Source organism: Phasianus colchicus, chromosome 1 (genome assembly GCF_987193195.1).
Source record: "Phasianus colchicus chromosome 1, bPhaCol1.hap1.1, whole genome shotgun sequence".
Classification (NCBI taxonomy): Eukaryota; Metazoa; Chordata; class Aves; order Galliformes; family Phasianidae; genus Phasianus; species Phasianus colchicus.
The window spans coordinates 86,711,687-86,725,123 of record NC_143436.1 but is presented as its reverse complement, the minus strand read 5'-3'; the positions used below and the strand labels follow the sequence as shown (position 1 = coordinate 86,725,123).

Here is a 13,437-nt window from a genome sequence, read left to right as displayed (position 1 = left end):
GCATCTGGAACAAATTGGAAGAAAAATAGTAAAACTTCCTGTGTTAGGGCCATTTCCCCATTGCTCTCCTCAAAAGAAGAGAGTTTGTTCAGGTGTCCTTACTCTTATGGACTTTCTCATTAGTATCGGGCTTCTCCTCTCAAGAGTGCCATAATTTTTTTGGAGGAATCAAGTGGCCCAGTGAATGACATAATGGTCCTGAGGAATGACAGCTTACACTGAGTTACCAAATGAAATGAGCCCAAAACTTCTGTGTTATTGTCTGCTAAACCAATGATTCCCAAATGCAGGTCACTGAAGAAGCTGGAGCTGGAGAAGAGCATTTCTCCTTAGGGCCCTGCTTTTTATATTTGTTAGGAATAACAGAGAACGACTTCATCTGTGGACCTCATGCAATAGCTGTGTGTTGTGTAGGTGGCCTGTGGCCATGCTTGGGAAAGGCAATTTTTGCAAGGCAGAAAAATGTGAGTGTCAAATGGTGGTGAAGCTTGAGAAGGAATATTGCAGTTTCAGGAACTACGGAAGCCAACCAGCTGGAAGTCCACTGGAGAGTCTTCCAGTGACTGTAGAGGGCTTTGAGCCACACTGATGGTTGACCTGGAGGAACATATAAGCCCTGCAGTGACCCACCACCCCTCTGCAGCTGCTAAAAGCTGTTCCAGGTCCACTTTGTCTCTCTGCAGGATCGCTTTTCCTCACAGATGCTCTGTTGTAACAATGCTGTCCTTCTGCTCTTCACTTCCAGGCTTATACTGCCACTCATCTGTATGACAGTTCATCTGTATTTAAGTTCAGTTTAGCTTGTGCAGCTGAGAAACTGCAAGCTGCCCTTTCACAAATGACTTATTTCTCAGTGAGAATAAGGAAGGCTTCAGATCCATGCTGTTCTCTCCAGAATGTCTCTATCCTTGAAAATCTGCTGTATTCTTAAATGCTGGCGTATCATTCAGATAATGGGCATCCGGGGCTGTTCTCCCTCAATCATCCACTTTAATTATGTGAAAAAAAATGATAACAGTTTCAGTGAAAATTCAAACCTGTTACTTGCTAACGTTCTAGGGCATAAAACATAATTATTATGAACCCTTCTCCAAGCTCGAAATACTAGTTAGGTTTGAAAAATTAGGCGTTTTGGAAGAGTAAAATAGCTGCTGAACTCTTTCTGCTTGATTTCTGGTTTGGTGAGCTTTAAACTCATTTTTATTATGGGTTTTGTGATAATGTTTATTATGAATCTAGTTAACCATCTTCTCTTCCCAAAGAGATGGATAGTTACCCTTGTTCAACTTAAAATATAGCTGTCTTACGGTATCATTTGATTCCTGTGATTAATGCTTTAAGAAGAATAAATTAAATCAAATGATGAGAAAACTCAATTTTTGAACTGCTACAGCAGCAAAGCCCATAAAAGTTCCTTTCAGTTCTGTTTTTGTTACAGCGACATTTTAGGTAAGTGAACAAGACTTTCTGTCTTCAGGGTCACAGGCCATTGTGTCAAAGTATCTGAGCTTGATCCTGAAGTCCGTGTAAAGACAATGGGAATCATGTCCTGTTAGAAGACCTTTTTCTAATCAGGCTTTTGATAATGTAATTCACTGTATGAAGTTGTGGAAGAATGTTTATTTACAACGTTGTTATCTATGTTAAGAGCAGATATGATATAAATAACATACTTACACAATTATTTGTCGTTTTAGAAGAAAATTTCTGATGTTCTGGAAAAGTCTCCTCCAAAACCTGGTGTCCCTGAGGATCTACAGAATCTGCTTAGTCAACATTTTGGTACAAAATGTTCAGTGATTGAAATAGAGGAATTAAAACTGCCAGGTAACTTGTCCTATATTCGATATGTATGTGTGTGGGTGGGTTTTTTTATTTTTATTTTTTTCTTTTTTCCAGACACTAGTAAGTTCTTTTTCTGTAGGAAAAAAAGGAGACTTTTGGGACAAGCCTTGTGATTGTAATCTTTTATTGAAATATACGTTTATACAATTTATTACTTTGCTGCTAAGAAGAGGTGTTAATTTCTTTGAAACAAATACGAGTAAGAATATGTCTTATTATAAAAAGGTATTGATTTTAGGAGCTTGTTTTTCTAATAGAAATTGTATCATTCCTAATTAGTATGTTCCATGATGCTGGTTGAGAAAGACTGTGAAAATATATTTCCTTTCTGGGATTATCCGCATCTACGCAGATGTGTAATAGGAAGACTGAGAGGAGTAGACAAAGAAATAACAAAACATGATTCTGGTATGGTTATGAAATATTGAACACAATGGATTTTCAGGGAGTGGCATGAAAAAAAGATGGTAATTTTGGTCCAAGTTGAAAATGAACAAGTTCTAACCATGAATTATGACCCTCTTGGTTTCCTTTACTCTGTCTCTAGTTCAAACCTAATGATAGAAAAGTCAAAGCGGGAGAGAGCAGCGGTAGCTTCTGTCTGTCAGCTTGAGATTGTATTAGAGATTAAGGCAATGTTCTCTGCCTCCTACTCTAGAGATGAAGAGGAACTGTCATTTTCTAGGCACTATTCCATTATTTGTTGAGAGTGCATATGAAGAACAAGCTGTCTTGTAACAAATCTGCATATATTAATAGTTCTTGAACTGTAGGTGACCTATCCCTAAACTAGCACCCTTCTAGTCCAGCAGTGCTTTCTCTCTTTTAATGTTTAAGCTTGGCTTTCTAATAAATATGCTTCTCTTTAGGATCACGAGTCTATGTTGACCATTCCTTATTTCTTTGGGCCAGGTTCAGCTTTCTTATTGAATCAAGAAAACCTGGAAAAGTCCCATAAAGATTGCTTTCAAAAAGCTTATGTTAAATATTTCTAGGCATGTAGAGATTTAGCAAATAATAAATTGCTTTGGTTTCTTTCTTACTGAAAGAGGTGTTTAGGTTAGTGAAGTGATCCATTTCCACATGGCTTTTGGGTTGGATGGGGATTTTTTAATCTTTCTTTTTGTGCTGGGAGTTGGAGGCTGAGAAGCCAAGCGGTTCACTAAACTTCTACAGCTGTCAAGTCATTCACGTCAAAGCACTGAGCAAATAAGCAACTACTTAGAGTTGTGTGTTCTTGTTAACTGACACAGTGCAGAAGGTCGGGTTTGTAGTCAGCATGATCTCTTGCTGCATGCTGAAGCTATGTGGATTTTTTTTTCCCCCTTTCTGAAACTTTAAATAAAAGTTGTTAATACTCAGTTTTGCCGGAGTGTTGGTGAAAAGTCAGTAACTGATGTTCGTATGCTTTAGAAAACACCTTCTGAATTGTTTAGTCAGTAATCTCACTGTATTCAGAAGAGTGAAACAACAGCTAAGGTATTTTGTCCACTAGGGAAAAGGACTATAGTGGGTGATTACAGTCCTCCTCTTACCACCAAATGTTTATGGTACTCTACCAGTCTCTGCCCTTCCCCACCAGCATCACAAGCATCTTTTAAACGTAATTTAAAAATTAAATCAGCTGTTGATGCTTCAGTTGTACACATTCAACTCCCTTTGGAGCTGAAGCCCCAGAAAATGTCAATCTCTGGATTTAACAGAAAGGATTGGGGAAAAATAGAAGTTTTTGGCAAGACAACACCAATTAAATGAAGGATGTAGTGATGGAGAGTGGCTATTCTCAAGAAACTATACAGACAGGCTCCAGCTACAAGCCAAGTTTGTCACACTCTCTGTTCTGGTAGAAACCATGGACTAACAGTGCCAGCATTAGCACAGTGTGCCATCCACATGAATGTAAATAGTGTGTGTAGGGAAACCTCTTTAATTTAGTTAAAATATATCAGCAAACATCTCATTCCAGAGAGAGGCACCCTGGAGTGCAGTGCTTCATGCAAAATGGCAGCAAATATGTGAGTCCCTGAAGACAGGGTTTTTAATGCTGTGAGGGAGAGTACTGTTCCATTAGGCAAAGGACCTGTAACAGCTATGGCAAGTTTTCAGGCCATCTAATTTGAATCAACTTTTTAAGAACCTACTTTTTCTATTGTAGGCACTAGAGAAAAGGGCTTTCCTGACTACCTTAGTTAGGACATTGTCTTTTTTTGTTGCCCCTATAATGGACCTTAAAGGCAGATAGCATGTCATCTACAGTCCTTTTCAGATTTACTTCCTAATAATATAGGTAAAAGATAGGCAGTCCATGAGAAATGAAAACAGGACTCACAATGCAATAGGTGCTTCTGTTATGGCTAGTAATTATTGGTAAATTGCCACAATATGCAAGACCAGAAAGTAAAGCCAGCTCACTGATGGATGAGTGACCAGTATCTCATTTATTGGTAGGTTCTTGCATTTACACCTTTGGCTAAAACCTTTGCTTGATTGTGGTAAAAAAAAAAAAAAAAAAAAAAAAAAAAAAAAAAAAAAGATGGAAACTTGTTCTAAAGCATGTGATCACCCTTAGGCAGCCTTGTGTTCAGAGTTTAATGGTAGGATAAAATGGAGGAATTGTAAATGGGTGGTAAGGTTTTACCCTTGTTGACTTATCTAATTTAAAGCCTCAGTAAAATGAGGTATTCTTGAGTCTTTTTTCACAAAAAGTAATTTATTGATGATGATTTTTAACACACATATGATTTCATCAATGTAACTAACTAATGACTGTACTGCAAATATTTAAGCTCTTTTTTCTGTTGTTAAAAATACATCAACAAAAATATTTTCTCCTTTGTGTTTTCAGATTCTAGCTTTTTGCCAGCCAATGATCTCACCCACAGTTTTTCTTCATACCTGAAAGAAAGTAAGTTAAAATGTTGGTCTGGATGAGAAGAAAGTTGTATGAAAAACATTATTTATGTGCTATAATTACAGCTTTTATCTGCACTCTCAAATATTTTTAATTATCATTAGTAATTTCCAGGGTGGTGGCTTTTTTTTTTTTCATGTTTGCTTGCTTGTTCTGTGAGAGGTGTTTTGTTTGTTTGTTTGTTTGTTTTACAAAATAACTCTTGTTTTGGACCTGAATGTTTTAGAGTTTCTTCAAATTGCTTGGGATTATTTGTCATAAATTGTTGTTGTGGCTTCTTGAGTAGATATGTATTATCTTACAGTAATAGTTTTACCACTGCCTCTTTACTTGAACCAAGAGAATTATTGTTCTCTTTCGTATAGAACTCTTGGTTTGATAAATCTTTCAATTGGTTTTACCTGATACAAAATACCATATGTGTCAAATGAAGACAGTGGGCATGTCACTTTACCAAATATTTATTTTTAATGCTGTCTAATTTGTTCAGCATTATAGTGTATCTGTATTTTATCTATCTTGGGTGTTTTATTTTCCAGTTTCTCAGCCATGACTAAATGTAAAAGAGTTGCCAGAGATCCAGACCTCATAGCAGTCAGCATGTGTGTTCTTGTTGCTGGCTACCATTCATCATGTACTCTTGTAATATAAAGTTGTGGCATGCATATAAGTAGTACTTTCTCTGACTGTGTATGTGGCCTTTTTCATTACAGTCTGTCCAAAGTGGGCAAAATTCCGTAAAAACCACGAGGAGAAGAAGTCGGTGGTGATGCTGGTTATCTGCAGTTCTGCCCTTCGTTCCTTGGAACTCATTAAGTATGTTGATAGCAAATGTTATGCTGAGGTTGGCTGTCAGTCAGAGGTTTTGTCTTGGAACCACAGACATAAAGGCAAAACTGGGACACTGTCCTCTGCTAGCCAACAAATTTACAGACTGAAACTGATGCAATATCCCTTGCTGCTTTAAACTGTGGGAGTGCGGTGTTTGGTTTTAGCCTAAAGTAACACTTAGTAGTTCAGTTGCATGGAAGCACTGTTTCTGTTGAAAAACAAAACTGAAGTGTAACCAATCTGGGAGGAACATGCAACGTGTTGTACGTGGGAACAAAGTAAACCCATAAAGCGTCCTAATCAGCAGTAAAAGTCATGACTGTAGGGCCATGATGCTGATAGCACCAAAAGCAATGAAACAAAGCATTGCATAGCCTCAAATGACAACGTATATGTCTGGCTTGAGTGCCTCCATATCTGTGTCCATGTCTTCCTTTTTCCTCTCTCTCCTCCCCTATATCATTCCAAAAGACTTGATGAATTAACATATACATTGGAGATTTCATGGCTGTCAACTGTGTCTTGACCCTGCTTCCTAAAATTATCTTTCTGTACAACATACAAGCAAGAGTTGGGAAGATTATGCCACACTTAAAAGCATTGAGGTCGCAGATGTGCCTGCAGTGGGTAGCACCTGTATGCAGATATTACCATCTGAGTGATTTGTCTATATACTTGTATATAAACCCTTAGCCTTGTACAAGAGAAGTTTGAAAACTTGGCTTACCACAAAAAGCATGCAAAAAAAAGTGTCTTAAATGACATTCCATAAATACTGACTATATAGTCCCCTGCTTGACTAATACAGAACATGGAGTTCTTAGTGCATACTCATTTGAGAGCATCAAAAGAATAAGCCAGGTTTTCAGATTAATGAGTTTTGATTCTCTGGAATTTGGACAATCTGAGCAGGAAAACATGTGGCAGCCTAGGTTTTCCCAGCAGCCATGCTGCAGGAAGATTTTGTAAAATGTATATTCACCCATACACAGCTCTTTCCTTTGCCTGCATGCACATGTTCGTTGATGCCTTTATGTCAGTAACAGAGCAGTTTTTAATTAGAATTTGATGATTAGTCGGTTTTGAACTGTTGGCTGTGGAAGCACAAGCTGCAACTATTCAATGTTATCTGAGAAGCTATCTAAGCAATATTGCCCCCTACTGATATCTACTATTGTATTTGTCCAGTTGTTTATCACTGCAAATAGTGAAGGGAGGCCATACGTAGTGTTCAGAATACTAGTGTGGGTCACTGGGGAACTGTGTGTCTCAAGTATGTTGAGAAATCCTGGCTAGTTTTGTTTTCCTCCTGTGTGGTCTTAATCTCAGCCCTGATTCTTGCATTTTATTTTTCATTTTTTTTTATTTCTAGGTCAATGACAGCATTTAAAGGTGACTGCAGAGTTCTGAAATTGTTTGCAAAGCACATAAAGGTAAGAAAGCTGCAAAAGTGACAGAAGAACTAAACAACTGACTAGTGTCATACCATGTTTTTAATACATTTAACAACGGTGCCTTTCATTTTAGCATTTCTTCCTTTAGGTTTTGATTCTTGGAGAAATCTAGCCAAATACCATCTCCAGTAATTCTGGCAAAATCCTATGCAGAGTATAAATGTTTATTCATTTGCTATGTGTGAAAGATATTCCACATTACTGTGAGATGCTCATTCAAATTTATTTTGCCTGTTTAAATCAAAGACTCACGCATTTGTAGAAGCATCCACATTTGCACATGCTGGTGAGATTGTCTAGTTATCCAGTATTCACACGTGCTGGCAAGTGCAAATTGTAGGAATAATAAGTGGAAATTTAGCCTTTGATATAAATACTGTCAAACACAAATGTCACTTGCTTTATTTCGTTTTTTCCGATGTCATCATCTTCAGGGAGTTTTGAGCTAACTCAGATTTGTCAGTTTTCCAAATATTTACAGAGAATTTGTTCAAATACAGAAGAAAACCTACTGTTCTCACTTCCAGAAATAGTTGGTGCCATTGCATTATTCAAAGCTGAAAATATTCTAGAGGAGTGTAATGCCCAGCTGACTATTATGCTTTCCCCAGAAGATCAGCTTGACAGCTTGATAAATGAATAGCATTTGTTACTTGATAGTAGTCTAGAAAGAGATACTGCATAATCTTGAATTTATTTCCAGCCTGGAAGTGCTCTTTGAGAAGAAATTTGAAACAATTGTGGTTTCACTGTGGTTTGTCTTTCTTCAAATCAGATAAAAGAACAGATGAATATGTTGGAGAAAGGTGTGTTCCACATTGGAGTTGGAACTCCTGGGAGGATAAAAGCACTGGTGGAGCAAGGTAGGAGAAAAAGGAGGATTTTATCAACAGGTATCCTAGACTTGATCTCACAGGAAGTGAGATTTAGCTTTTGAAGGGCTTAGGTTGGTGAGAGTCCATGGATTTAGGAACTAAGCTCTGCAGTTTTGCTTCTCCTCTTCTACTATGTCAGTCAGAATGAGGTCAGTTAATAACAGTTGATTTAATAAACACTCTAAGCTGGAATAAATCAGTGTTACAAGAGAAGGACAAAGTAATGCCTCTCACACAATCAGTACCCACTTAGTCACCCCATCCTGTCTCTTGTTCTACCACAACGGTATGTTTGGCAGCTCAGTGACCTGATCCCAATTAGAACTGATCCCAATTAAAACAAAACCAGCATGCACACAAAATCAGGTAATCAACAGGCTAAGGTGGAGGACTTCCCCTTTGGCAGGAATACTGATTTATGCTGACTTGAAAATGATTGGAAAACCATGGTGTAAGATTTAAAGTTCCAGGAAACCAAACACTGCAAGTAAATCAAAATGAAATAATAGCAGAAGTCGTCATATCATATGTCACTCTGAGCTCAGCATAGATTCTTGTATGGGCTGGACAAGATCTGCTTGCTGATTTTAGTTATGATTTGTGTATGATTAAATGAAATATATGAATGTCCTTTCCTCTTTCCAGTTTTACTTACTCAATAGACACCACATGCACAAATTAAAACAAACAAAAATGACAAGATAAGGCAGTTCTTTCCATTTCTCTTTCTAAGCACTGCCTTTCCCCAGCTATGGTTTCTTGGTTAGGGTCTGTCTGTAGATTTGAACTCTACAGCTCCTTCCAAAAGGGTACAGGAATAGCATTTTTTTTTTTTTTTTTTTTTGCCGTGTCCTTCACCAACATTAAATTGTTGCTGTTCAACACATCGGCATATTACCATGTAGCTCATGTAGGGACACAAGGTGTCTAACCCATTTTTGACAGCTTAGTGTTGCAATGCTAGGGCACTAAAATGGAGAGGAGTAAAAAGCGATATGAAAAACTGTGGACATCATGTAGAAGACCAGGGAAAAATAGGAGAACTACTGGAGGGCGGGTTCAGAAAGGACCTTCTTCCTTCACCAGAATTTGTTTGGAGAATAAAGGAATCCTTCAACAGCACCACTGACCTGACTCACATTTGCATAGCACTTGGTCCTGTAAATTCCTAAATACCATCAATTCACATTAATAAGATTTTTCAAGCTAAGGTCCTTGTAACTTACCAGCTCCTCATAAGCAGTGGAAATTCAACTCCTGTGGTTTCATCAAGAGGAAGCTTGAGGAATTATGTGCTGGCAGGATGTTAGCTCCTGACAAGCCTGGCAACAGTTCTGCTTTTGTGTTTATCTTTCAAAAAGGCACAGGATTATGTGGTTAAAGGAGTTTGCGGTGTCACTGCATTAGTTCTCCAAGCACAAATGTAGTGTTCAAAGATTAGTTTCTTTGGGAACCGACAGCAAAAGATGTAAAACACAAAAAATAATTTTGATAAGCACATGTTGTGTTGTCTTTTTTAGATGGCCTATGTTTGAACTCCACAAAATATATTATTCTGGATTGGAACTGGAGAGATCAGAAACTAAGGAGAATGATGGATATCCCTGAGGTATTGTAGGAGCACCTGTATATATAATATTCTGTGTACTCAGTGCTTTTGATTCTAGTGCATTGGTCAGTAAGGATTTATTTCTGTAAAGCAGACTTAGCAGTCTAGGAATGCAAAAACAAGTCACTGTTACACTTGAAAATCTGTACTCTCAGATCTCAAAGTTACCTCTTGAGGAAGTTAGTTTCCTTTATTGTTGTTGTTGTTACAGGTCACAGCTGTGACTAATACAGCTGTGCTGTGAATTTCTGCTGTTTATGCTAAATAGTTGTTCTGCCTGTTCCTGGGAAATTCTCTCAGTAAGAGGACTTCATGCAAAAAAGTTTCCTCAAAAACTAAATACAGCTTTGGATGGCATTTATTGGTCTCTGAGAGTAAAATGACTTTGTACAGTTAGTTTTCTTTTTTTCTTTTTTTTTTTTTCTGGAAAAAGGTAGGTTACAAACTATGTAGAACCATCCATTATTTGTAGACTGTTTTTTAAGATAGCTCCCCATGCTTTTTAATTCTGTAATCCAACTTCCACATTAATTGCTATGACAAGATATGCTTACCATATGCTGTGGGCCATCAGCTGCTATCTGTCCAGCAGAAAGAGGTGGATTCCTCTAGTCCCTGCTGCAGAGCTCCCATTTCACTACACGTTTTCACAGGCTCGTATGCATTCTATAGTGGGAAAAGACTTCCTTACATGTAGATAGGAAGCTGTTTCACAAGTGAAATTAATGGTCAGTCATTACTCCTACTCTGCACCTGCCTATATCTTTGGATGTGCTGTATTTTATAGTCCCCCACACACGAAGATGCAACTTTCTAATAATCTTGGATAAAGCACCCTGCAGAAAACACACTGCAGAAATGAAGCAGGGAAAAGAACAGCTTTGCATACTGAGGCAAGGAGGCTCCCTCTTGTGGTAAATACTTGAGAATCTTTTGTACAGTGCTAAAACTTATCTATAAGTTTTTAAACACCAGAGAACCTGCATTCACAGGCATATTACCTCAGGATAGTGGTACAAATGCTGGTGGCATTGGGACAGATTTTGGCAAGTCAGCTGAAATAAATATATATGCACAGTAGCCTACAGGTGATCCATTGAAAAAGAAATAAATATTATATATTTATTTATTTATATAATATATTATATTAACATTTGATTTGGGGATATTGCAAATTTGAAACATCTTGTTGAGCTCTCTGTGGGAGGCATCACAGCATTTTGGCATGTCTGCCTAGGAATACAGGTCAAATTGACTTTGGCTCTATTTTGTTAAGGGAAAATGACCATCAATGAAATTATAGAAGTCAATACTTAGGCTTAGTTTCAGATAAAACCAAGTAAGAAAGAATATTACACTTTTGGATATAGTGTTAACCTAAGGATAGGTCCTTTATATTTGGATACAGAATAGTAAATGTGATTACAGCAAAGTCTTCAGATCTGTCCTTGACTCAGTTAATACACGGATTTTTGGCATGTTGGGCAGTGTAAATGGAATACCTTACAGCCTTTTTTTTTCCTCCTGGAGACAGCATGTAGATTCCTGAAAGTTATTTTTAAGAAATATCAGTAACAAAAAATATCCAGGTAATGTTTTTGAAATAGTGCATCTTAATGCAGTAGAAGACAGTGGTATGTTTAGCAGCTTGCAAACTTAAAATACAAAGTGCAGCCTTAATAAGCAGTGCATCTTACTCTTTTATCTTTACGAAAAATTGTCAAATACATGATAATAATAATCATACGTTTTCTCAGAGAATAGATGATTTTTTGTGCCACCAGCATGAAAACTGAAAAAAATCAATGCTCTATTTTTCTTTATTTTAAATCAGTTGTGGAGGCAAAATTGCAAACCTTGTTTTGTCAGTAATTTCTTTATATGTTTAAGGTGTTACAGTGCTAAATTTTCATGTAGTTATACTTGTCTGCGTAAAGAAATGTGCAGAAACAGGAACAGCTGGAAGAATATGTACATCTTGTCTACTCATGGGAAAATCCATTGCTTCATTTTGAAGGTGCAAACTATTTGCTGTTCCTGTCCTCATCTCATCTTCAGTGGAGAATAATATATAGAGTGTTGTATCCTGAAATGTATATATATATTTAGAAATACATGAATTCTTCCCCATGACGGTCCTGTATCCCATTGTATTCACTGAATGGATGACCAGTGCTCTTTCAGTTGCCTCTACATCTCATTCATTAATGCTGTTGGATTCTTTTTTCTGTTTTTCTGTCTTCCACTGCATTCATCCTAAGCAGGGGAGAGAAGGAAGTAATCTCACAAAGAAACCAAAGGTCGAGTGAATGAGTTTATCAGGCTCTGTTTTTATGAGCTTGAATTAAACTACAATGTAAAGGTTTACATAAAAATTGATGGTGCAATTTCAAGTCTGACCAAAGGACAAACTTTTCTCTTTGGAGTTTTTTTCTATAGCGGTTGATGACAATACAGATCTGTCTCAACTCTTCAAATTATTTTTTTGTAAGATTCACATATAGTTTTTCAAATATTTTACTTAACTGTTTATTATTTCCTTCTAGAAACAATGTAAGCACTGAACAAGTTTCAGGTTTTATTAAAGCAAAAGGGTTTGTAGGAAATATAGTCTAGTTAGACTTTCTTACATCGCACATTCTTGTGCACAGGATATAAACCTGAGGAAAAGCTCAGAAATAAGTTATTCACAAGCAGGAAGAATGAAGCTATAAGGAAATTCTAGGCTTGCCATGCTGAGCAAATCTTCAGTTCCTGATGAAATATGTCATACGTTCTTATCTTGTTTACATTTGTCTTTGATCTTTAGATAAGCAGTAAGGTACAATGATATCCATGTTATAAACTAAAGCACTTTGCATGTGGCTTAGTTACACCTGAATGCTCAGTTTCATTCAGGAGTCTCAGCCACAGGCATTGTGTGGCTGTTACAGTGCAGGACTACCTTTGGACTCGTTGATAATGGTTGATACACTGTAAAATCCTACAGAAATCTTGCAGTCCAGGGTGGATCTCTTGCTCTGGCAAGTTTAATCAACTGTGCCAATTACTGTGTAGCTATGTTTGATGAGCTGTAATTGTACCTAAGGACTGCAGAGCAAACATTAGAGGAGAGGCCCATGGCAGCCTACAGCCCCTCATGAGGGGAGCGGAGGGCAGCGCTGAGCTCTGCTCTGTGTGACATCGACAGGGCCCGAGGGAACGGCATGGAGCTGTCGGGGGAGGGCAGATGGGGGTGAGGGACAGGGTCTGCACCACAGTGGGCATGGAACGGGCTGCCCAGGGCAGTGGGCACAGCACTGAGCTGACTGAGTTCTGGGAGCTTTTGGACAGCACTCAGACATTGGGTTTGGATTTTGAGTGATGCTGTGTGGGGCCGAGAGTTGGAGTCAGTGATCCTCGTTGGGTACCTTCCAAATCAATATATTCTGTGATTCTAGGAAAATTGAACCATTATAGAGCTAAGGGCCTTGTGTGGGAACTTCTCCTTTAATTTCTAGTTCTATAGTAAGATAGTTGAGTAAATAAATAAAATCATGCTGTTTAGCTAAAGCATTACCAGTAACCTTTGATGCTTTTTTTGTATTTTGTTTTCCTCAGATAAAGAAAGAAACAATCGACCTGCTGGAGATGAGGATTATAAAGCTGTGCAGAGAGGGATCTATGAAGCTGGGACTCTTTTAATAGTTTTACCCACAAGGAAGTGGTTTATAGGCAGATTTTACTTCTATCCTGTCTGCAAGTGGTCAGTGGTGATTAAATTAAGAATTTTGATTTTTCAGAGATAATTGATGCAGAAAGAATGTTCTGTGCAACTTTATTCTGAGGTTCCTTTTAATAATAAAAACAGAAGTTTTATTTGTACTTTTTTATTTGTAGTCTTTTATTGTACAGGCAATGCAAAAGCAAAGT

The 13,437-nt window shown here is 37.6% G+C and overlaps 1 protein-coding gene across 5 annotated transcripts in view; it reads left to right on the top strand.

Moving 5' to 3' along the window:
* CMSS1 (cms1 ribosomal small subunit homolog) overlaps positions 1-13,389 on the top strand; it is a 228,872-nt gene extending 215,483 nt beyond the window's left edge. For all 5 annotated transcript variants that reach the window (XM_090151369.1, XM_090151375.1, XM_090151385.1 and 2 more), the window contains 7 exons: positions 1,698-1,827; positions 4,691-4,750; positions 5,470-5,572; positions 6,960-7,020; positions 7,817-7,904; positions 9,437-9,525; positions 13,126-13,389. In XM_090151369.1, the coding sequence (XP_090007495.1) occupies positions 1,698-1,827; positions 4,691-4,750; positions 5,470-5,572; positions 6,960-7,020; positions 7,817-7,904; positions 9,437-9,525; positions 13,126-13,209 (615 nt within the window). In that variant the 3' untranslated portion in view covers positions 13,210-13,389. The remainder of the gene's footprint in view (positions 1-1,697; positions 1,828-4,690; positions 4,751-5,469; positions 5,573-6,959; positions 7,021-7,816; positions 7,905-9,436; positions 9,526-13,125) is intronic.
* The last annotated feature ends 48 nt before the right edge of the window (positions 13,390-13,437 follow it).